Source organism: Musca vetustissima, unplaced genomic scaffold (genome assembly GCF_032173495.1).
Source record: "Musca vetustissima isolate MV318-11 ecotype Yass unplaced genomic scaffold, APGP_CSIRO_Mvet_v1 utg9448, whole genome shotgun sequence".
Classification (NCBI taxonomy): Eukaryota; Metazoa; Arthropoda; class Insecta; order Diptera; family Muscidae; genus Musca; species Musca vetustissima.
The window spans coordinates 143397-165757 of record NW_026879574.1 but is presented as its reverse complement, the minus strand read 5'-3'; the positions used below and the strand labels follow the sequence as shown (position 1 = coordinate 165757).

General features: G+C 39.6%; 1 protein-coding gene across 1 annotated transcript; it reads right to left on the bottom strand.

Moving 5' to 3' along the window:
* Positions 1-1369: 1369 nt before the first annotated feature.
* LOC133324508 (mucin-2) lies at positions 1370-12554 on the bottom strand. The gene is made up of 7 exons (XM_061533343.1): positions 12542-12554; positions 9287-11663; positions 8714-8914; positions 7949-8365; positions 3452-7864; positions 1780-3373; positions 1370-1697 (listed from the first exon to the last, which is right to left on the bottom strand). Exons 1-7 carry the CDS (start codon positions 12552-12554, stop codon positions 1410-1412), a joined length of 9303 nt encoding a protein of 3100 aa, XP_061389327.1. The 3' UTR covers positions 1370-1409.
* Between the last annotated feature and the right edge of the window lie 9807 nt (positions 12555-22361).

Below are 22361 nucleotides of genomic sequence, written 5' to 3'. Positions count from 1 at the left end.
ACTGTAGCAGTTGTTTTCTGATATGTACATGTTTTAATCCACGTATGAACTGGGCTCGAAGGAAAATACTAGGATATGTCCGCTTTGCAGTCACAAGTCGATACAAATTCACATTCGTTAATATCTCGACGGAGCAATAATCGGAAAGTCTTGATATGTTGATAAAAATCGGTTTTGAAGTACAAATACATTTTTCATCATAATTTGTAATGGCGGCACATTCTGTTTTTGGTGTGTTTGCTGCGAATATGTCTGCTGTTCTGTGATTTGTGAGTTGCCAATATGTATTATTATAAATGGGGATATAACACCCTCAAAACCAGAAAATCCGATTGGCGTTCTTTCGGGAAGATAACAAAGGCCTTTGCATTTGGGAAATCTGTTAAGTTTAAGTAGTTTGGGCGGATACACCAAGTAATTTATGGCGAAGGGCGAATAAAGCTGTGGAACCTAAGCACACAATTCAGACCGTAAAGCACAGAGGAGGATCTGTACTGCTATGGGGCTGTATGAGCGCTGCCGGATTAGGAATTATGGATACAATTTATTATTTAAATATTCAAAAGGATAATTTGAAATGTAGTGCTGAAAAATTGGAATGGGGGACAACATTTCAATTTTATCAAGATAATAACCCCAAACACAACTCCCTGAGTTCTTTGATTTGGAATCCGCACCCATTTTAATTTTTTGTACAGTGGGCTATAGAATCTGCAATTTTCCTATGCATATTCGGAAATCCAAAATTGGCTAAATTTGAAATTATTTTCACAATTATTCCTACGACGTTTCATTTGAGATCCGTCTCAACCTCCACATTTTTTTGCTCCTTAATTCTTTAAACAATTGTGCTCTCTTTTAATACTTTTTTTAATCGCTGGCATTAAGAAGAATTATTTTTTTATTAAAATATTTTTTCTTTATTGCTTCTTTTATGTATTATAAAATATATAAAAATTTATAAAAATATTATGGCATTTATTCGATATACATATTTAATATTATAATATGAAATTATTACTATAAGTCTATATAAGTTATAGGAATATTTATTAATTACATAAATCATACATAATTCTAGCTTACTTAAAAAATATAGAACCCGGTTTACCATACACCAAATAAAAATATAAAATAAATTTGGAAATTAGATCTAATACCAACACCAATGTACAATAAAAACCCGAGGGGAACTTATGCTAAAAAAAACGAAACAAAGATCGTTTATTTTGGTTACACAAATCGCTTCGAAATAGTTTAGACTATTTGGCGTATAAGTGTTGTCGTCACTAATACGCCTTAGGGACGATTTCGTAAACAGAACAAACAATCGTTTGCTTATGTCGTCTATAATATTTCCTATAAAAATAATTCTACAATATAAATACTTATGGTATTATGAAAATTGACTAAACTCTAAATGCCCGACGTCTAGCTCCAATATTTGACCATTCAACGGGTATGGATGTGGAGATTGCATATTTTGTTGTGGTACAGTTCTGCAACTTTTGAGCCCTTTCACAGCGACGACTTACGGACCAATAGGCAAAACCTTTGGGACATCTAAAGATTTGACCTTCCAAACGTTGGCTGCCAGCGGAATATTGACATTTAATAAATATTTGACCACATTCGTCTCCGTTCACGGCGAAATGTCCTTCGGCTGGGCAGAGGGAAGCCGTGGAATGGATTTGTATCTGAAAGTAGAAAGAAGCGGAATGAGGTTTAGGAAAATCTTGAATAAGAAATTAGAATATTTTTTAAAGATATGTTACTTACCGTATGACTTTGTTTGTACTCATCTTCAAAGAGTCCGCCCTGAGTGCGTGCCTTAACATCACATTGTTCATCCTTTCGGGGAGTGTCACACCTATTCAAATCTTCATGATAGACGGTACCATTGGGACATTGGAAAACGACAATATTCTGGTCATAGCTATCCTGCTTTTCTGTACACTGATAGAACATATCGCAGTGTTTGGGATGACGTCTAAAACCGGTAGGGCAAATATACAAGGATTGTCCTTCCTCGGTTTGCGGACAAGGTGCTGCTGTCACATTTCCTCCCGTTACAGGTTCTCCTGTAATTGGTTCTTGAGGTTTCATGGTTGTTGTTTCTTTGGGATTGTCGGTGGTGGTCGTTTCGGGTTGTACAGTTGTTGTGGTTTCCTTGGGATTATCGGTGGTGGTGGTTTCGGGTTGGATAGTTGTGGTGGTCTCCTTGGGATTGTCGGTTGTTGTAGTTTCTGGTTTAAAGGTGGTCGTTGTTTCCTTGGGATTATCAGTGGTGGTAGTCTCTTTGGGATTATCTGTAGTTGTGGTGTCAGGTCTTACAGTTGTTGTTTCCTTGGGATTATCTGTGCTGGTTGTCTCTGGCTGGACGGTTGTGGTTGTCTCTTTGGGATTATCTGTAGTGGTTGTCTCCTTGGGATTATCGGTGGTTGTGGTCTCAGGTCTTGCAGTTGTCGTTGTTTCCTTAGGATTGTCGGTGGTTGTGGTCTCCTTGGGATAATCCGTGGTAGTAGTGGGTTCAGGTTTGCCAGTTGTCGTTGTTTCTTTGGGATTATCTGTGGTCGTTGTCTCCGGTTTTCCAGTGCTACCAATTTCCGTAGTAGACATTTCCGTAGTTGTTGTTGATCCCGATGAACAAATACCCGATACTTGATCGGCATAATTACATGTATCCAGTGAAGTATCCCAGACAGTACCGTTGGGACAACGGAAACTATACACGTTATAGGTTCCCTTCTTCGATCCTTCTACACAACGATAATAACGATTGCAGTCATCCTCATCGGGGAAGAAACCTTCGGCAGTACAGGTGTGATTTATTGGTTCCATTGTTGTGGTTTCATATTGTTCTGTTGTTGTTGTGGAATCTGTGGTTGATTCACTCTCGGTGGTGGTACCAGCGGGTGCGGTGGTGGTGGGCACATAACCTGGCATATCAGTGGTTGTTGTTTCCGAAGCCATGGTAGTGGTAGTTGTATATTCTGGCCCTTGAGCCGTTGTGGGGTATGATGTGGTCGTGCCCATTTCAGTTGCAGCAGTTGTGGGCTTAGTTGGGGCTGTGCTCCATTCTGTGGTTGTTGTTGACTCAAGAGCTTCGGTAGTTTGTCCCTCGCACCTTTCCACATTTTCGGCAAAATCACACGTCTGTTTCTCTTCACTCCAGGCGGTACCTTTGTCACACATAAAATCATAACGATCATATTTACCGTTATTTTCTATACATCTATAGAACTTGCGACAATTGTCCGGGTCAGCCATAAAACCTTCTCCAGGACATTTAGTGCCTGGTGGAAGATTTGGTATGGGCGATACTGTGGTAGGTTGCATTGTTGTGGTGTAGTCGGTAGTTTCTTCTGTTGTTGTTGTGGGTTTTGTTGGTGCCATATCGGTTGTAGTCGTGGGTTTTGTGGCTGGCATTTCGGTGGTTGTGGTTGGCAATTCATTGGTTGTGGTTGGCATTTCGGTTGTAGTTGTGGGTTTTGTGGTTGGCACTCCTGTGGTTGTGGTTGGCAATTCGGTGGTTGTAGTCGTGGGTTTTGTGGCTGGCACATCCGTAGTTGTGGTTGGCATCTCTGTCGATTTGTCAGTAGTGGTTGGCCTTTCCGTTGTAGTTACTGGTTTTGTCACTGACGGTCCTTCGGTTGTTGTGGTCTCATACGAAATCGTTGTTGTAGTTAAATTTTCCGTTGGCATTTCGGTAGTCTCTGGCTCAGGAGCTTCTGTTTGTCCCTGACAACGTTCAATGTTATCACGATGATCACATGTTTGTTTCTCTTCACTCCAACCGGTACCCTTGGCACACAAAAATTCATATTTAGCATAACCATTGTCAGATTTTTCGCAGCGATAGAATTTTCGACAATTATCGGGGTCGGCCATAAAACCTTCACCAGTACATTTCTTTCCGGCGGGTAAATTGGGTATAGGTGTTGTTGAGGTTGGTTGTATTGTGGTTGTTGTATTGTCAGGTGTAGAGGTTGTGGTACTATCGTATTCAGTTGTTGTTGTGTCCGATGGTTTAGATGTTGTTGTGATCACACTTGGTCTGTAGGTGGTAGTGGTCATAACTTCTTCAGTGGTGGGTTTTTCATATCCCTGGGTAGTTGTTGTGGTATATTTATCTGTGGTACTTTGGGTGTATTCCTCAGTTGTTGTCTCCGGTTCAGGTTCTTCGGTGGTTCCCGAACAACGCTCAACATTTTCACGATAGTCACAGGCTTGCTTATCCTCATTCCATGCTGTTCCTTTGGCACACTTGAATTCATGTTTCTCATAGCCTTTACCGGATTGGATACAGCGATAGAATTTTTGACAGTTCTCTGGATCAGCCATGAAACCTTCGCCCTGGCATTCTTTACCGGGTGGTAAATTGGGTATGGGAGTAGTTGAAGTGGGCTCCATGGTTGTGGTGTATTCCGTGCTGGATTCCGTGGATGACTCAGGGATTGTTGTTGAGGTTGGATACTTATCGGTGGTAGTGGTGGTCGGCATACCGGTAGTTGTGGTATATTTATCCGTGGTGCTGGTCACATACTCCGTGGTGGTTTCTGGTTTCATTGTAGTAGGCTTCTCATAGGCGGGAGTTGTGCTACTCATGAATTCTTCGGTTGTTGTTTCCAGTTCTGGTTCCTCGGTAGTTCCCGAACACCTTTCAACATTTTTGCGATAGTCGCAAGCCTGTTTATCCTCATTCCATGCCGTTCCCTTGGCACATTTGAATTCGTGTTTCTCATAGCCCTTTCCGGATTGTATACAACGATAGAATTTCTGACAATTATCGGGATCAGGCATGAAACCTTCTCCTGTACATTCTTTGCCAGGAGGCAGATTGGGTATTGGAGTTGTTGAAGATGGTTCCATGGTTGTTGTTGATTCTGCGGGAATTGTGGATGATTCGACTCCAATGGTTGAGGTTATATATTTGTCGGTGGTTGTGGTCGGCACATTGGTAGTTGTGGTATATTTATCAGTGGTACTGGTAACATACTCTGTGGTGGTTTCCGGTTTCATTGTGGTTGTGGTGTATTTATCCGTGGTGCTTGTGACATACTCCGTGGTTGTTTCTGGTTTAGTTGTAGTGGGCTTCTCAAAACCGGGAGTTGTACTAGTCATGAATTCTTCGGTAGTGGTTTCAAGTTCAGGTTCTTCTGTAGTTCCGGAGCACCGTTCTACATTGACACGGTAATCGCAGGCCTGTTTATCTTCATTCCAGGCTGTTCCCTTGGCACACTTGAATTCATGTTTCTCATAGCCCTTTCCGGATTCAATACAGCGATAGAATTTTTGACAATTATCGGGATCAGGCATAAAACCTTCTCCAGTACACTCTTTGCCAGGTGGCAGATTGGGTACTGGAGTTGTTGAAGATGGTTCCATTGTTGTAGTTAATTCGGTAGTTGATTCCGCGGGAATTGTGGATGATTCGACGGCAATGGTTGAGGTTGGATATTTGTCGGTGGTTGTTGTTGGCATGCCGGTAGTTGTGGTATATTTATCCGTGGTACTGGTGATGGCTGTGGTCGGCACGCTGGTAGTAGTGGTATATTTATCCGTGGTACTGGTGAGGTACTCCGTGGTGGTTTCTGGTTTCATTGTGGTTGGCTTCTCATAACCCGGAGTTGTACTGCTCATAAATTCCTCGGTTGTTGTTTCTAGTTCAGGTTCCTCAGTCGTACCGGCACAACGTTCAACATTTTCACGGTAATCACAGGCCTGCTGGTCTTCATTCCATGCCGTTCCCTTGGCACACTTGAATTCATGTTTCTCATAGCCTTTACCGGATTGGATGCAGCGATAGAATTTTTGACAGTTCTCTGGGTCAGCCATGAAACCTTCACCGGTACACTCTTTGCCTGGAGGCAGATTGGGTACTGGAGTGGTGGATGTTGTTGGTTGCATGGTGGTGGTATAATCCGTACTACCCTCCGTTGTGGAAGTGGGATATTTATCTGTTGTAGATTCCGTAGGTTTGTATGTGGTTGTGGGTTCTGCAGTCTGAGTCGTAGTTGTCATCGTGGGCTTGTAAGTGGTGGTTGTCTCCATAACCTGAGTAGTTGTCATCGTGGGCTTATACGTAGTCGTGGTCTCCATAACCTGAGTAGTTGTTGTCATCGTGGGCTTGTATGTTGTTGTGGTCTCAACAACCTGTGTTGTGGTTGTCACCTCCGGCTTATATGTTGTAGTGGTATATTTATCCGTTGTACTTGTCACGTATTCCATGGTTGTGGTCTCCGTTTCTGGTTCCTCTGTGGTACCCTGACAACGTTCAACATTCTCCCTATAATCACATGCCTGCTTATCTTCATTCCATGCAGTACCCTTGGCACATTTGAACTCATGCTTCTCAAAGCTACCATTTGGATTTTCCAAACAACGATAGAATTTTTGACAATTCTCGGGATCCGCCATAAAACCTTTACCCTTACATTCCTTGCCGGCTGGTAAATTAGGTACGGGTGTTGTCGAGGTCATGGGCATAGCTGTGGTGGTATCTTCTTCCAAGCCTGTAACTCCAGTTGTTGGATATTTCATTGTGGTGGTCGTCATACCTGATTGTTCGGTAGTACCCTCTTGACGACATTTGGGATCTGAGACCTCTGTGGGATGATTACAACTTTCAATTTCAGCATCCCAAACTGTGTCGTTGCCACATTTAAAGGAGTGCTTTTCAAAGCCACCTTTGCCATTGTCAATGCATCTGAAGAATCGTTGACAATCATCTTGATCTCCGAAGAAGCCTTCCTTGGGGCAAGGGTCTTTGGAACTAATTGGTTTATTGGGGTCGGGTTTCATTGTTGTGGTTGTGCTTGGAGAAGTCGTTGTGGTGGGTTCATAACCCGGTGGACTGGTTGTTGTGGTGGGTTCATAACCAGGTGGACTTGTAGTTGTGGTGGGCTCATAACCGGGCGGACTTGTGGTGGTTGTGCTCGGCTGGGGATATTCTGTGGTGGTGGTTTGTGGACCTTCCGGAGCCCTTTGAGTTGTAGTGGTGGGTTCATAGCCCGGAGGACTTGTGGTAGTTGTGCTTGGCTGTGGATATTCTGTGGTAGTGGTTGGTGGTCCTTCCGGAGCCCTTTGAGTAGTTGTGGTGGGCTCATAACCCGGTGGACTTGTGGTAGTGAATTCAGTGGTGGTCTCTTGTGGCCTTTGAGTGGTTGTTGTTGGTTCATAACCAGGCATAGAACTTGGTGCTTTCCCTGTAGTTGTATCGTCCGGCTTCGGGGTCGTTGGATGTTCACCCGCAACATTATTCGTATTACATTTATTCAAATCATGATTACACGTCTGCAAATCACTATCCCAAACGGTACCTTGACCACAACGGAATGGATATTGAGTAAATCCTCCTTTACCATTGGATACGCAACGATAGAAACGAGTACAATCGTTAGGATCACCGACAAAACCATCGGTTTTGCAAATGCCAGGGGTGTTTTCAATTGGTTTTTGTGTTGTGGAGGAAGGTTTCTGGGCGGCAGGTTTGTTGGTCGTGGATGGTGCTACCGTTGGTGGCTGTTCAATAGGTTTACTGGTAGGTTTGCTTGTGGTAGTCAGAGGACGTTGAGTTGTTGCGGGTTTCTTTGTTGTTTGCTGTCCAGAGCTACCTGTTTCTGTTCCACTACTTCCAGTTCCACATTTACGATCCTTAACTGCCCAGGCATGGTTGCAAGCTTCGATTTGTGGATCCCACACTGTGCCAGGTCCGCAAGTAAACGCTACCTTGTCATAACCTCCTTTGCTGTTTTTCACACATCTATAGAAGCGGGCACAGTTCTTGGAATCTTCTAGATATTGATTATTGCTCTTGCAGGTGCCAACAGGATTTTGTTGCGAGGAACTGGAGGATTGAGTGCTGGATGAACTGCTTTGGGATGAGCTGGAGGATTGTGATCCAGATTGAGATGAACTGGATGAACCAGATTGCTGTGATGAAGACGAGGAACTTTCTTGGGTTGTTGTAGACGAGGAGCTTGATGATTCTTCTGTGGTCGAAGATGATCCTGAACTACTTTGTGAGGTAGATTCTTGAGTCGTGGATGAGCTGCTTTGTGATTCCTGAGATGTAGAACCTGTGGTTGAGCTGGTACTACTTTGACTTGTGCTGGATTCTTGGTTGGACGATGAACTTTGTGAAGAAGACGAAGAGGATTCCTGAGTGGTGGTGCTGCTGCTGGAAGAACTGGAACTACTTTGCGTAGTATTTGATTCCTGAGATGATGAAGATCCACTTTGAGCAGTGCTTGATTCCTGATTAGATGAAGATCCACTTTGAGTAGTGTTGGATTCTTGGTTCGACGAAGAACTTTGTGAGGAAGATGATTGCGATGATTCCTGTGTGGTCGATGAACTTTGACTTGACTCTTGGGTGGAGGCTGATGATGAAGAACCGGAAGATTGACTAGTGGAACTCTCCGTACCAGTTGAAGACTCTGTGGTATTTGATGATGGTGGTGGAGGTGGTGGCATTTTACAATCTCTCGATGGCACTTGAGCTGGGTGATCACAACTATTAGCCTCAGGATGCCATATAGTATCGGGTGGACATTTAAATGAAACTTTCGAATAACCTCCCTTGCCATTATCTAGACATCTATAGAATTTACTGCAATCTTCCTTGTCCTCCAAAAAGGTTTCCTCATTTTCACATTCGGTGGCGGGGATAAATGGTTTCTGTGTGGTGGTTTGAGTTTCGGTGCTAGACGAACTGCTGCTACTCTCTGTGTTGCTAGAACCGGACTGAGAGCTAGACGATTGACTAGATTCGTTATTTGATGACGATTCTGTAGTTTGATTGGACTGATTCGAACCAGATTGACTTGAAGATGATTGTGAACCCTGCTGATTGGATTCGGTACTGGAGGATGAACCGGTTTGTGTATTGTTCGATGATGACGAAGATGAACTGCTTTGGGTACTTGAAGATTCTTGGCTGCTGGATGATTGAGAAGATTGATTCGATTCCGTTGTCGATGATGAGGAGCTTTGAGAGGATTGTGTACTTGATGAGGAACCTGACGAGCCCTGTTGTTGATTATTGGAGCTGTTGGATGATTCCTGCGATGAAGATGAACCCTGCTGTTGATTACTTGAACTTGATCCCTGCTGTTGACTTCCAGAGCTTGTCGTGGTTGATGAAGACGATGAACCTTGTTGTTGATTGCTCGATGATGAACCCTGTTGTTGGTTGCTCGAAGAAGAACCCTGTTGTTGGTTACTCGAACTGGATGAAGATTCCTGTGTTGTTGACGAACCTTGTTGCTGATTGCCGGATGACGATCCCTGAGAATTACCACCTCCGGCAGCCATTACCCTACATTGTTCCTTCTGGACATCTGTTGGATGATTACAACCTTTAGAGTCGCCATCCCATACTGTTCCGGGTGCACAATCAAATCCGATAATATCGAAACCACCATTTCCGTTATCCAGACAACGATAGAAACGGCTGCAATCGGTTTTGTCGGGTAAATATGTTTCGGTATCGCTACATTTTCCATCGGGATTAATGGGTTTCTGAGGTTTTTGTTCTTCAGTCGTAGTGGCGCCCGACGTGGACGATTGTGATTGATTATTATTTGATGAAGATGCTGATTGGTCATTTCCAGAAGACGATTGATTGGAACTTGAAGATGAGCCTGATTGATTTGAACTTGACGATCCAGACTGGTTGGAGCTTGAGGATGAACCGGATTGATTAGCGTTGGAAGATTCCGATTGATTAGAGTTTGATGATCCTGATTGATTGGAGCTTGAAGATCCTGATTGATTGGAACTTGAGGAGGAACCGGATTGATTTGAGTTTGAAGAACCCGATTGATTGTTTGAGTTTGATGAACCTTGCTGAGAATTCGACGAAGTGATTTTACATTTTTCCCGCTGAGAATCCGTAGGCAAATCACACACCTTATCATCTTGATTCCATACAGTGCCAGGTCCACAGGTGAATGTCACCATTTCCAGTCCACCATTACCATCATCGCGACAACGATAGAATTTGGCACAATCTTCCATATCGGGAATATAAGTGTTCTCATCTTCACATTTTGTCGAAGCCGGTTTGTTGGTAGATGATGCCGAACTGGATGATGAGCCTGAGCCATTTTGATTATTGGAAGACGACGAGGAGGATTGTTGATTGGAACCTTGAGAATTTGAGGATTGATTGTTCTGGGAGTTTGAGCTTTGATTGCTAGAGGATCCCGTATTCGAATTTGATGATTGATTGTTATTGGCGTTTTGGGAACTGGAGCTTTGATTATTTGATGATGATTGTTGAGTAGAACTTTCCATATTCTCTGTGGAACTAGATGAGCTGCCTGAAGATTGATTGTTGTTCGAGCTTTGGGAATTCGAGGACTGATTGTTATTCGAAGAAGATTGCTGGGTGGAACTTTCCATATTTGCCGCAGTACTGGAAGATGTTGTTGATTGTTGACTACTTGACGACGAAGTGGAAGAATTTTGGGAAGATGACGATGAACTTTGAGTACTGGATGAAGATGTCGATGAACTTTCAGTGCTACTCGATTGTGTTGAAGACGACTGTTGCTGTTGAGATGATTCCGAAGATGAGGATGTAGAAGACGATGTGGATGAGGAACTCATTGATGATGATGTTGAACTTTGTTGCTGCTGTTGTGAACTCGATGATGATGACGACGTGGTCGTATTTTGATAATTATTTTGTGACGATTGTGTTGCCGTCATCATCTCCTCATCCATTTGTATGCCTTCCTTCTTATTCAGACATCCACCATTGTTACGGACATTGGCCAAATGATTACACGATTGCAGTGATTCATCCCATGCTGTGCCACCCGAACAGCGGAAGCCAATTTTATTAAATGTCTGGCCATTCGATATGCAACGATAGAAAACTGTACAATCATCTGGATCGCTCATAAATCCATCATCTTTACATGGCGGTCCTTGGTCGTTATCTGCACTTGCTGCCGAACGTGCAGATGATGTTGAAAAGGAAATTACCGAAACACCGCTTAATCCTGTTAGACCATAATTTTGCCATTGCTTGTATGTATCGGCGGCCATGGCATTGCCATTGTTCGCCACCCCACCACCATTGGCACCGATTCTAGCACCGGCCATTTGCAGTATATACATCAATCGGTTATCAATGTTCGCATCAATGTTGGCAGAATTGGTGGCATTTATGACATCGCCTCCATCATCACCAACGACACCACCGCTAAGTGTAATATCATTCTCGGCCGCATCATCATCAGTTGTCAGCAGTGTATCGATTTCATTGGTGTAATGTTGACATTCTGCACGATTTGCCAACAATGGAGGCATACATAATTTCAAATCACGTGAGAATATTGTACCCCTACGACAGCTTAATAAATAGGCTTTCACATAACCGTCTGTCTGCTGTTCGCAACGATAGTACAGGTGACATTCATATTGATGGGCATATAAACCATCTGCGGGGCATGTAAATATATTGGGTGTTTCAATATTGCTTGTCGCCGATGCCGCCAACGCCCCAATGCCTGTGGTAACTGTACTGTCGACTATAACAACATCATCATCTTCGGTGTCATTATCGCCGATAACATCTAGATTTCCGTTATGACCATAAATGGAGTTTTCATTGTCGTTGTAGTGTTGTTGTAGTTTCGATGAAATATCTGTTAGAAAAGATAGAAGATGGTGAAGTTTTATTAGAAGTTTCATGGAAAAAGGTTGTTGTTTGTTTAATTTTAATATGAGGTTTATATTTATTTTTGAAAACATAAATATAAGTTTTTTTCCACAACAATTCCAAGACCAATTGCATGAATTTCGGGAGACTGGTCAAAGAAAGATTAGGACAGCTTTGGCACCAAGCTGAAAAGAATACAATTAAATGAAAAAGTGAAATTATTCTGTGAATAATTTGATAGCGTAATCGATCTACCCTAATTAATCGTCTGATCGTCGTAATCTTTAGGGGATGATAGATACCAAGCAACAGCTCTGATTGGCTTTAACATGGCAAAGCCCAGGCTTATTTCGGTCCCTCTTTCATCTCAATTGTGGACACTGACCTGCCCGCAATGCCACCTGGGGTAACTATTTTCATCGCCTGTTGAAATAGTGAGGTGATATGTGCCGCGAATTCATCCATGAGAACTAAAAAAATGGATTGAGGCTTCGAGTTAGTTGCCCACCCTCGGAAAAATCTACTACTATGAAAAAACAACGAAAAAGAAAACCAAACCCAACCCCTTAATATTGACAACTCCCGCAAACGTATAGGGCGTCAAGATCTGCGAATCTGTATATGGATGTGCGCACGTTGTACAGAACAGGCGCAGTTTTTTCGCTCGATTGACTTCGCGGCAGCATAAATATGGTAGTCAGCAGCACAGATTCAAGCATATCGAGATACAAGGCCACCTAATTGTCTCCCGATGAAAAACAACGAGAAATCAAATCGATCATGTTGTGACATTCGGAAGGCATTCATCCAGTGTTTTAGACGTTTGTTCGATCCGAGGATCGAATATCGATTCAGATCACTAACTTGTAGCAGCCATGATTCGCACTCGTCTTAATGTAGCAACAAAGGTGCGATCTAACACAACACGGAAACTTGATGGCGGAAAGCTGCACAAATTACTCACCTGCTTGACGAAAGCACTCCTTGTCCCGACCCACTCCCTACAAACTGCAGCAAAATCAATACATGGGTACTAAATACCACAATCAAGAAACCCGTGGTGCGATCTGGAGTGTCGCAATGCTACTGATATGAAAAACACAACGTATAGAAGAACCCTGCTAGCAATAGCAACACGTAATGCGAAAGAGAATTATCGGCAGAAACGTATTTTCAGAAAAAAGAAGAAAGAACAAGAAAAATGTGAGCGGGAGCAAATCGAGATGTACAAATCGAAGTCCAAGGAGTAAAACACCCACCCGACGGCGTCCCCCTGTATAGATGAAGAAGGAAACATGGTGACAGATACAGACAGCATGTTGAGGATCTGGAAGAAGCATTTTGAAAAGCTGCTGGTATCAAATAGTGGTGGTAAAAAAGATAACTCAAAACAAATAAGAGATGTCGGTATACAGTGTATACCACCTAGGTAAGATGAGGTCAGAATTGCAATCAATCGGCTAAAGAATAATAAAACAGCAGGTGCCGATGGGTTATCAGCCGAACTATTCTAGATTGGTGGTCAGATGTTGGTCAAGATTAGTACATTTTGGCATGAGGAAGGCATATCTGGAACCTGCATGCATGCATCCTGTGTCCCGTGCACTAAAAATGAGACAACACGAGGAATTAGTCTCCATCCCATCGCATAAAAAGTGCTATTCAGCGTACTGTGCGAACGACTGAAGCCAATGGCTGGCAAATCCACCATTGACCAGATTTTCACTCTGCGCCAGATGGTCTGAGTAAGCAATTCAAGAACAAGGCCACCTCTCGCCGGAACAAACTGACAGTCTACATGATGCTGATACTACCCGTGCAGGTGTATAGATCTGGAGCATGGGTACTTGTGCAGGCAGATGAGGCAGTTCTTAGAGTGTTTGAGAGAAAAAATTGCCGAAATATCTACGGGCAGGACATCGATATAGTCAGACGCATCGACCTGCATCGACTACGGTGGCTAGATCATGTTGTGCGAATATTTGAGGATGCCCCAGCTCAAAAGGCTCACGCAGAAGAAGAGGGCCACGAATTCGATGGAAAGATTAAGTGGAAGATAACATATCGAAACATGGAATTTCAAATTGGAAAAACTGCTCACAATTCCGACGAGCCTGGAAATCTTTTTCAAGCTGGCTTATAGCAAAAATGTTCTGTCTTGAGCCATCTAAGTATGTAAGTAAGTCTTCCTGTCCAGTCTTTCTCTGCCTTTCCCACTTTTAGTTGCTGGTGTGGGCAGCGGGATTTCCAAAGTACTTGGTCGTCGCCGTTGGGTATTTCCACAAGGCTATGTTCGGATAGTGTATTTCGTACTTTCTCTTTACCTTAAGGTGTTTCATTATACATAGGTATTACTTCCCACTTATAAGTCGACCTAATCCTTTTCATTGTCGCAAGCTGTGAGGAGGAAATGCTATAATTAGGATCAGCTTCCATTGGAGAAGCTTTAATAACCGCAGGTACGTGATGTAAGAATTCTGTCGGCCTGGAGTTCTCTTGAGGTCTCGTTCGGATAGTATCTTTCGTATTTTTTTCATAACTCATAGGGATTTCTTGTCGCTTATCGAGCGAGGGTTTTTGTCATCATATCACAGACACTGGCACATTGTCCTTCGATAAGCCTTCCTATACAGTGTTGCTTTAGTTTTCGTAATTTTGGTTGCTGGAATCGGCAGCATCAGTGTTATTTTGTGAATAACCCCATTTAAATCGCATTAAAAATTTGATTACATTTTCAAATATAATATGTCATACCATGTATAAGTGGATGACCCTCATCTTTAATAAAGTAATCTAATTGAGTTTTGTTATCATATTAAACGATTCGCCTACTTTTTCCCTTGATATTTTCTTTATATGCTATTAAGAATTCCAACTTCATTACGAAAATAAAAAACAGAAAAATTAATTTACCATAGACATCCGGTAATTACTCGTACTCGGCGAAGTGAAACGGGTGGACGGTTGGCACCTGCCACAACTAAGGATTGCAGCAGCAGCAGCGCCAACATCCTTACGAACTCAATTTATATCAATTTCCTTCCGTTGACAATTATTTACAATTTTGTAGAATGGTTTACAGTTCTATTTCATTCGTTTTTAGGTTTTGCAGTTTCCTCCGTCCATTATTTTTATTCGTTTACGGCCGCCTATTAGATCTAACTCGTTTATTTTTTTTCCTAGTTCTCATTTACGTTAAACCAATCTCCCATTTCCCTATTATATACAGTTGTTCCATAGTAGATTAATATTTAATTTAATGCCCATTAAAGTAAGAAAAAACAAGAAAATTGTTGTGGAGAAAAAAAAAATACAAATGAAATTTATTTGATAAATTACTAGATAACCGTTTTTTAAGCGAAGAAGAGTGGAAAAAAAGAACAACGAAGGGATAACATGAATCGGTAGGCTTGTAAACAGTGTGTTAGGCAACAAAAAGGTAAAACATAAAAATTGTATGTGTGAGAGTTTTTTTCTATTTCTTCAATTAATATTACCACTTTGGGTGAGATTTCCTACAGGGGCGCATCGAAGTTATTGGGTGGTTTGAAAGAGCATTGGGGGATTGAAAGCACAGAACAATTCTAAAACTCTATACTAAAGTCCAATTGACAATCGACCGAGTAAAGCAAACACAATGAACTAATTCCATGGCAAGATTCCGTTCAATGAACGATCGGAATTAATTTTAGTTCAGTCGTGTATTTTGTTCCCTTTGTTCTTCTAAAAAACATCGATCTGAATTGTCTTGTGAGTACTTTTCTAGAGTTGGGTAGTTCCGGAAAGAACTAGTTCATTGGAACAATTTCGAGAAAGGAACGATCGGAACTAGTTCCAACTCTTTAATTAATATAGTTCCTTTTTCTGATCTCGTTCTTTTTTGGTCTGGTTCTTTTTTTCTGATCTTATTCCTTTATTCCCATATTCTTCATTCGTTCGTTTTACAAATGCCGTCACACTGTTAACAACATATAAACATATAAAGCTCATCAATTTATTATTGTGTTAATAGTTAAAATTTAATTTGTTTGTTTTGTTTTAAATATTTTTATTTATTTATAAAAAATATGTTATGCTTATCGTCCTGCAGTTGAATTCTGTAGCTTCAATTCATTTTTGTTTTTTCATTTTTATTTTTTTAATTTTTCATTTCTTTTTTTTAATGAATCAACACGGAACTATGTTAGCAAAAAAAAAAACCAAAAGAACGATGAAAGAGAGAGATTCAAAGGAACTATGAAAGAGTTGGAACTATATAGAGCAAAGGAACTATTTGGAGCAAAGGAACTATATGGAACAAAGGAACTATATGAAGCAAAGGAAGTAGTTCCTTTAAAAAAAGGAACGAGAAAGATCGATCCGCTACGTGAACTAGATTGCCCAACTCTAATATTTTCTCTATTTCCCAAGAGGAAGTGGCCGCGTACCGTCGTTATCGAAATATGAAGAAAATATATGTTGGCCTTACCAACAAACTTTGTATATAAAAACAGCACTAGAGTTTGGAAATCTCGTTCCTGAAGGTGTTCGATCTTTTTTATTTGAACTAGGCCATACATTTAGTTCCACAGTTCCGTTTAGTTCAATCGTACATTGGTACATGTCAGTTAATTCGTCCAATGAACGAAACGAAATAAATGAAAGATAGGATCAATAGGAACTAAGTGAGCGAACAAAAGAGACTAGATAAGCGAAAGCACTGGACCAAGAATAGTACCTTGGAACTAGTTAATTTCGGAATGACCCAACCCTCAATAGCATTCATTACATTCCTTGCGCTTAACAATATCCTCGTTCAAACAATCCCGTGGGTCATGGTTAGCTCCAAGTTTGAACGTTGTTAACTTCTATATACAACTTATTTTCAAAAATTTATTGGTTCCGGAACAAACAAGTTCAATGACAATACTTTAAGAACGTAGTGATCCGAAATAGGTCTATTTCATATAGTTCCCGAATGGTGATATTATAAAAACCAGTTTCATCCTAGAAAGGGAACTGATCGATCTGCTCCTGAACTAGATCTGCTATCTCTGAACTAGATTGCGAAATACGGGTAATGTAGAGATTTGATTTGTTCACAAAATTGCTAAATGATAATAGTTAAAGTTTTTGTTTTTAATATATATTACATACCGGCACGAAACCACACAGAAGTTCTATATAAAGTCGTGGTCTCGGAATATTTGTCATTAAGGATTATTCAAGTACCTTCATTGTTATACGTAACTGAATGAACGAGCGATCTTCAATTAGTTCAGAGCGTTTAAACATAGGTTCGTTTTAGCAACTGAGCTAACGATGCACTGAACTTCGAACTGAACGTTGTGCCAATAAGAAAAACATTCGATAGAAGCTTTCCGAAAATGAAATTTCGGATCAATAAACTGGATAATAAGTAGGAAGTATTTATTCTAAATGCATTAAAATGAAAATGAATTCTACTAAAGGTTCGCATGTTTACTTCAATGAACTGAACAAGCGATGGTTAATTATTGATTAATGAACTCGATAATGAAGAATAGACTATGGAGAGTTAATTTTAATGAATAAAAATGTAAAACTCTACAACAGGTTCCATTGAATGATTCACTGAATGAACTGAACGAGCGATGCTCTAGTAGTTCAATAAAACAATTCACTGCAAAGAGCATATAGACGCATGTTCACTTTAATGAATTGAGTGAGCGATGCACAGAACTTTTTGTATCAATAGGAAAATAGTGCAGAAAAAAGTTTTCCGAAACTTATTCTAACAAGGTTAATGATTGACCAATGAACTGGATAATAATGAAAAAAAAAAACTAGGGAGAATTCATTTTAATGAATAAAAATGTAAGGCTCTACTACAGGTTCCATTGAATGATTCACTGAATGAACTGAACGAGCGATGTTCAAGTAGTTCAGTAAAATAATTCACTGAAAATAGCATATGGACAAAGGTTCACTTTAATAAACAGTGCGAGCGATGCACTGAAATCTTCGTATCAATAAGAAGAGAGTGAACAAACTAGTTTTCCCGAAAGGATTCTAAAATTTTTAATGATTGATCAATTAACTGGGTAATGAAGTAGAAACTAAGAATAGGTTTTTTTAATGAATTAAATTTTATTTTGTAATTTAGCGGTCAACGGAAGTGATGTATTCTCCACTTCTGATATATTTAAAGATAGACTTGTCCACAATTTTTTATCCAGGCATAAAAGGCCCCTAATATTGAATCACGTCCCTCATAAATCCTTCAAATTCCATCACCACCTACTTCTATTTAGAAAAAAATCCCTGTATTGCTCTTTACACTGCCATACCAAATACCATAAAGCTTATGGTGACTGGGTCAGGGTAAAAAAAGGGGCAATAAAATTTACTTCTCGTTTTGTTTTTTTTATTCTCTTTAATGGCGAAAATAATTTATTTGTTTTGTTGGGATTTAAAATAAGTGTCATTTGCACAAAAACACAAAAAAAAACTGAAATAAAACGAGCAACAACAACAACGAGGTTGTGAAGCCTACATTGGCTGAGAGTGTTTGCGTTTTTTGTGCGTTGTCCTTTTTTACATTTGCCATTTGAATTTTATATTTCGCTGTTTTTTTTTCATCCATTCGGTTGGGTTTTGCAACTAAAAGCACAGCCGCCAAAATGTATCCGATTTTTTTGGTTTTTGTTCATTGCTTTGAATGAATACGATATAATTTCCATATCAGAAACCATGTGTTTTATATAAGCTTGTATTTTTTATTATTTTTTACAACCTTTTCACGTGGAGGACGGGAAGGGAATAAATCTAGCAAGTGTTTTTATGGCGTCTGTGTTCAGTAGTAGTAGCATATTTGTAAATAACAAAAAATACAGGAAAATAAATCAATGTTTCAGATTTACAAATGCATGTTAGCAAACCTATACTCCACAAAACAAAACTTCTGTTTGACATGTCTGCTGCCTTGATGGAGGGTGCATGCATGTGGTGGTGCACAGTGCAAGGGATTTGTACAAAATTTTAATGTGTTGAAAAAATATGGGAATTTTCGAACTATTAAAAAGCATTGAAATTAAACAAGAATATCATAGAGAAGAGAAGTAGAGAAGTACTCCACCATACAATTATTTAAAATTTATTTAACACGTAAATACACCTCTCTGTTTTAGTGCAAGTATACTAATATATTTTTATTTATTTATTTCCAGGTTCAAAAAATTCTGGTGAGTTATATCAATTTCAAAATATGTTAAATTTTTGAAATTTTAGAAATTTGAATGCTAGTTATGAAAATACCCTACCAAGTGAATGACAGTTTGTAATTTATTCAACACCTACATGCGTCCTTTTTCTATTCTAAAACGTTGCACATTAGATTTAGTGAGGTATCAAACAGCTGCCAAATTAGTATTATATCACTGTGTCCAGTTACCATGTCCTGGTCTACTTGCTAGGGCGGTTAAAACGCGAGTTTTATGAGAACCCTTTTTCAATACTTCGATAAATACGGTCTTAAGTTGAATGTAGGAATATGTAATGCTGCGGCATTTCTTAGTAGTTTATCCTAATTTTTGGAAGTTTCAGCCGGTTCTGATCAAGTTTCAGTTTCTAATAATCTGAAATACTTGGAGGTAGTATTTCAGGAGAAATTTGATTTCATGAAGTGGATATGTTCTGTTAGCTTGTTCTGGTCGACGTGCTAGGTTTATTAAGAGGCTCGAATAACTTCATGCACTTTATCAGTACATCGATAAATGTTGTTTCTTAATATGGATGTAGGATAATGTTGTGCTGCGTTTTCCTAATTTTAGGAAGCTTCAGCAGGTTCTGAGCAAAATTCAGTTTCTATAGACTTAAATACTAGGAGATAGTCTTTCAGGAGAAGTTTGATTTTGTACCAGTGTTTTACAGAACTAAATTAAGAGTATGTTTGTGAGAGCATAACTGAGAGTACATCATTAAAATCCACTGACGAAAAGAGAATAAGAAGAGAATGTGTTTCAACCCATCGACGCTATTGTAGTTGTTTGTGCGTAAGCGTTGTATAGACCACATGGATCTACTATATCCTTAATATGACCAATAGGACATTGTGGAAGTTCGACTCTTGATTTACTCGCAGGTGGTCGTACATATCGATGTATATCCGTGTCCCGGATGGTATGCTTATTGTACGGGGGAAATGAGGAAACTATTCTTTTTTATAATCCTGCACGCTATTCGTAGAAAATATGGTTCCAATAGTGCTCCCGCATGTTTGGATAGGTGTCAGTGTGTAGAAAATTGCATCGTCGAGGATTTTATTCCATTGTAGACCAGTTTTTTCCATATACATATTAACTAACCACCCGCAATCCTCGCTAGATTTATTGAGCTTGTCATTCATGTCGGGCGAGGAAGGTGTCCGGTTTTATCCCAAGATTTTTTTTTTTACCTTGGGCTGGTCAAATTTTGCATACATTGTATATACAGAAAATCTGTAAAATATTTATATTTATATTTCATAGTGGTACACAATAATGTGTGTGCCTGAAGTTTTCAGAGATATTCGTCACATGCTGTAGAAGCCTGGAGGTTTCTCAATCGGAGTAAAAAAGTTGTCGATAAAGTAATCACCCTATACAATAGAATATCATAATTTTCTAGAAGATCTGTATTTTTAATCTATAAAATATTTTTATTTCAAAAAAGTTGGTCTGTATTGAAGAACAAAGATCTTCTGAAATATAAATAACATATAATATTTATAGACAGACATTTCTGTAATAGACATTTCAGAAGATCTTTGTTCTTAGGAATTCTTTTGATCATTTTGCTGACATTACTCAGGAGATTTTAAACTTGAGGAACATTGGAGGAATAATTCCGACAGGAATAATAAATATGTGAATCGACGTTTTTCTCTGAAGCCGTTGAATATTTCAGTTTTGCTTCCTGTGATATTTATGATAGCAGAAGTGGTCCTTAAATAGAAAATTATGGTTAAAAATGTTTTTTGACGATTGGCAAAGCCTCTTTGTATTAGTCGGTGATTACTTTATCGACAACTTTTTTACTCCGATTGAGAAACCTCCACCTTCTGAACGCTTCTACAGAATCTTCATGTGACGAATATCTCTGAAAACTTCAGGCACACACATTATTGTGTACCACTATGAAATGACTGCACTTCAAAATATTCGTCGGAAAGAAACTCGTCTGTTGAAATCATGTTAAAGCTTTGCCCACGTATTGGTATATCCACCATATAATGTATTTTGGGCACGTTTCATTGAGTAGAAAATCTTCCTACCAAATGTTATCCTAAATTTTAGTATTTTGGATAGTTTGACACAATTTAATAACCTATTTGGCTATAAATTGGCATTAAATTTTCGATGTGGGTCCATCTTTTGGGATTGAAATTAGGACTCGTTTCATTTTTTGACGGTTTTAGCTGTGTGCTTTGGCACTCCGGATTCCTGGTGAATAATGAATTCATTTCTAGAATATTTTCAATAGCTGATCATGTTTTACATGGCTTTCACACAAAAAGGCTGCTCTATTGTTTGTGCGTTGAAGTTCCTAATTTTGCAAGCTGGGCGACTTTTATTTGGTAGTTCATTTTCCCAAAAATATGACCTATGACTCAGTCACCATATGAACTTCCCAACATTTTTTGAAAACTTTAGCATAGAGTATTGAATTAGGTCTAGTTTGATATATATTCCAAGTTTTGTTGAAATCGGTGCAGATTTAGATATAGCTCCCATATATTGTTTCGTCCGATTTTATGTAAATGGAACACCGTACTGCCAATATTGGTCCGATTGGCACCAAATTTTCCACAGCGTACTGAATTGGGTCTACATTTATGTATGCGAAGTTTTGTTGAAATCGGTCCAGATTAGGGTATAGCTCTTATATATGTAGTTTCGTCCGATTCTATATAAATGGAGCACCATACTGTCAATATAGGGCCGATTGAGAAAAAATTGCACAGCATTCTAAGTTAAGTCCAGTTAGATGCGTGTTAAGTTTTGTTGAATCGGTTCAGATCTACATATAAAATTTTGTCGGATTTCATACAAATGTTACACCAAAAATTCAAGTCTGCCCGATTGACATGAATTTTTTTTATAGATTTCAGAATGGTATGTGTATGGTTTTTTATTGGTTCAAATATCTATGTAAATCCCATTTATTTTTCACCCGATTCCATGTCAATAGTCATTCAAATTCCATTGACAGAAGAAGAGACAAAGCTTTTCTATCAACAGGATATTATACACATTAGCATCTCTTGCATGTACTCAAAGTTGAGAAGGGTATCATATAGGGTTGAACTTTCCTTACTGGCTTCACTTGTTTTCTCTTCAGATCTGTAATCGAACTTTTTAACCTGGTTTTTTACTTGTTTTATATTATGGTCTAGAGTTAAAAAGAAATTAAAAATAATGTGAGTTCCTTTCGAACCACGGAACTTAAAACATGACTCGAGTCCGTATTCCTATGTTCTAATGTCACAGTTGAATTCAGGATTGGATCTCATTAGAGTCTACTTCAAGTAGTTGATCGATCTCTCAATTTCCTTTTTTAAGAAGAACTAGTTCCTTAATATAGTTCCCTTGCTCCATATAGTTCCTCTTCCCACAACAAAGGAACTAGTTCCATACATTTCCGACTCCTAGATTGTTCATTTGAATCTACTAAAGAACTGGACCTA

Excerpts from the sequence above, each read along its gene's own strand:
- LOC133324508 (XM_061533343.1), bottom strand. Across the intron at positions 8,366-8,713 it reads ACAGAGAGTAGCAGCAGTTC|TCAAAGTTCATCGACCACAC; the intron begins GTCTAGCACCGA and ends CCAAGAGTCAAG. Across the intron at positions 7,865-7,948 it reads ACAACCCAAGAAAGTTCCTC|CACTCAATCCTCCAGTTCCT; the intron begins GTCTTCATCACA and ends CAGTTCATCCAG.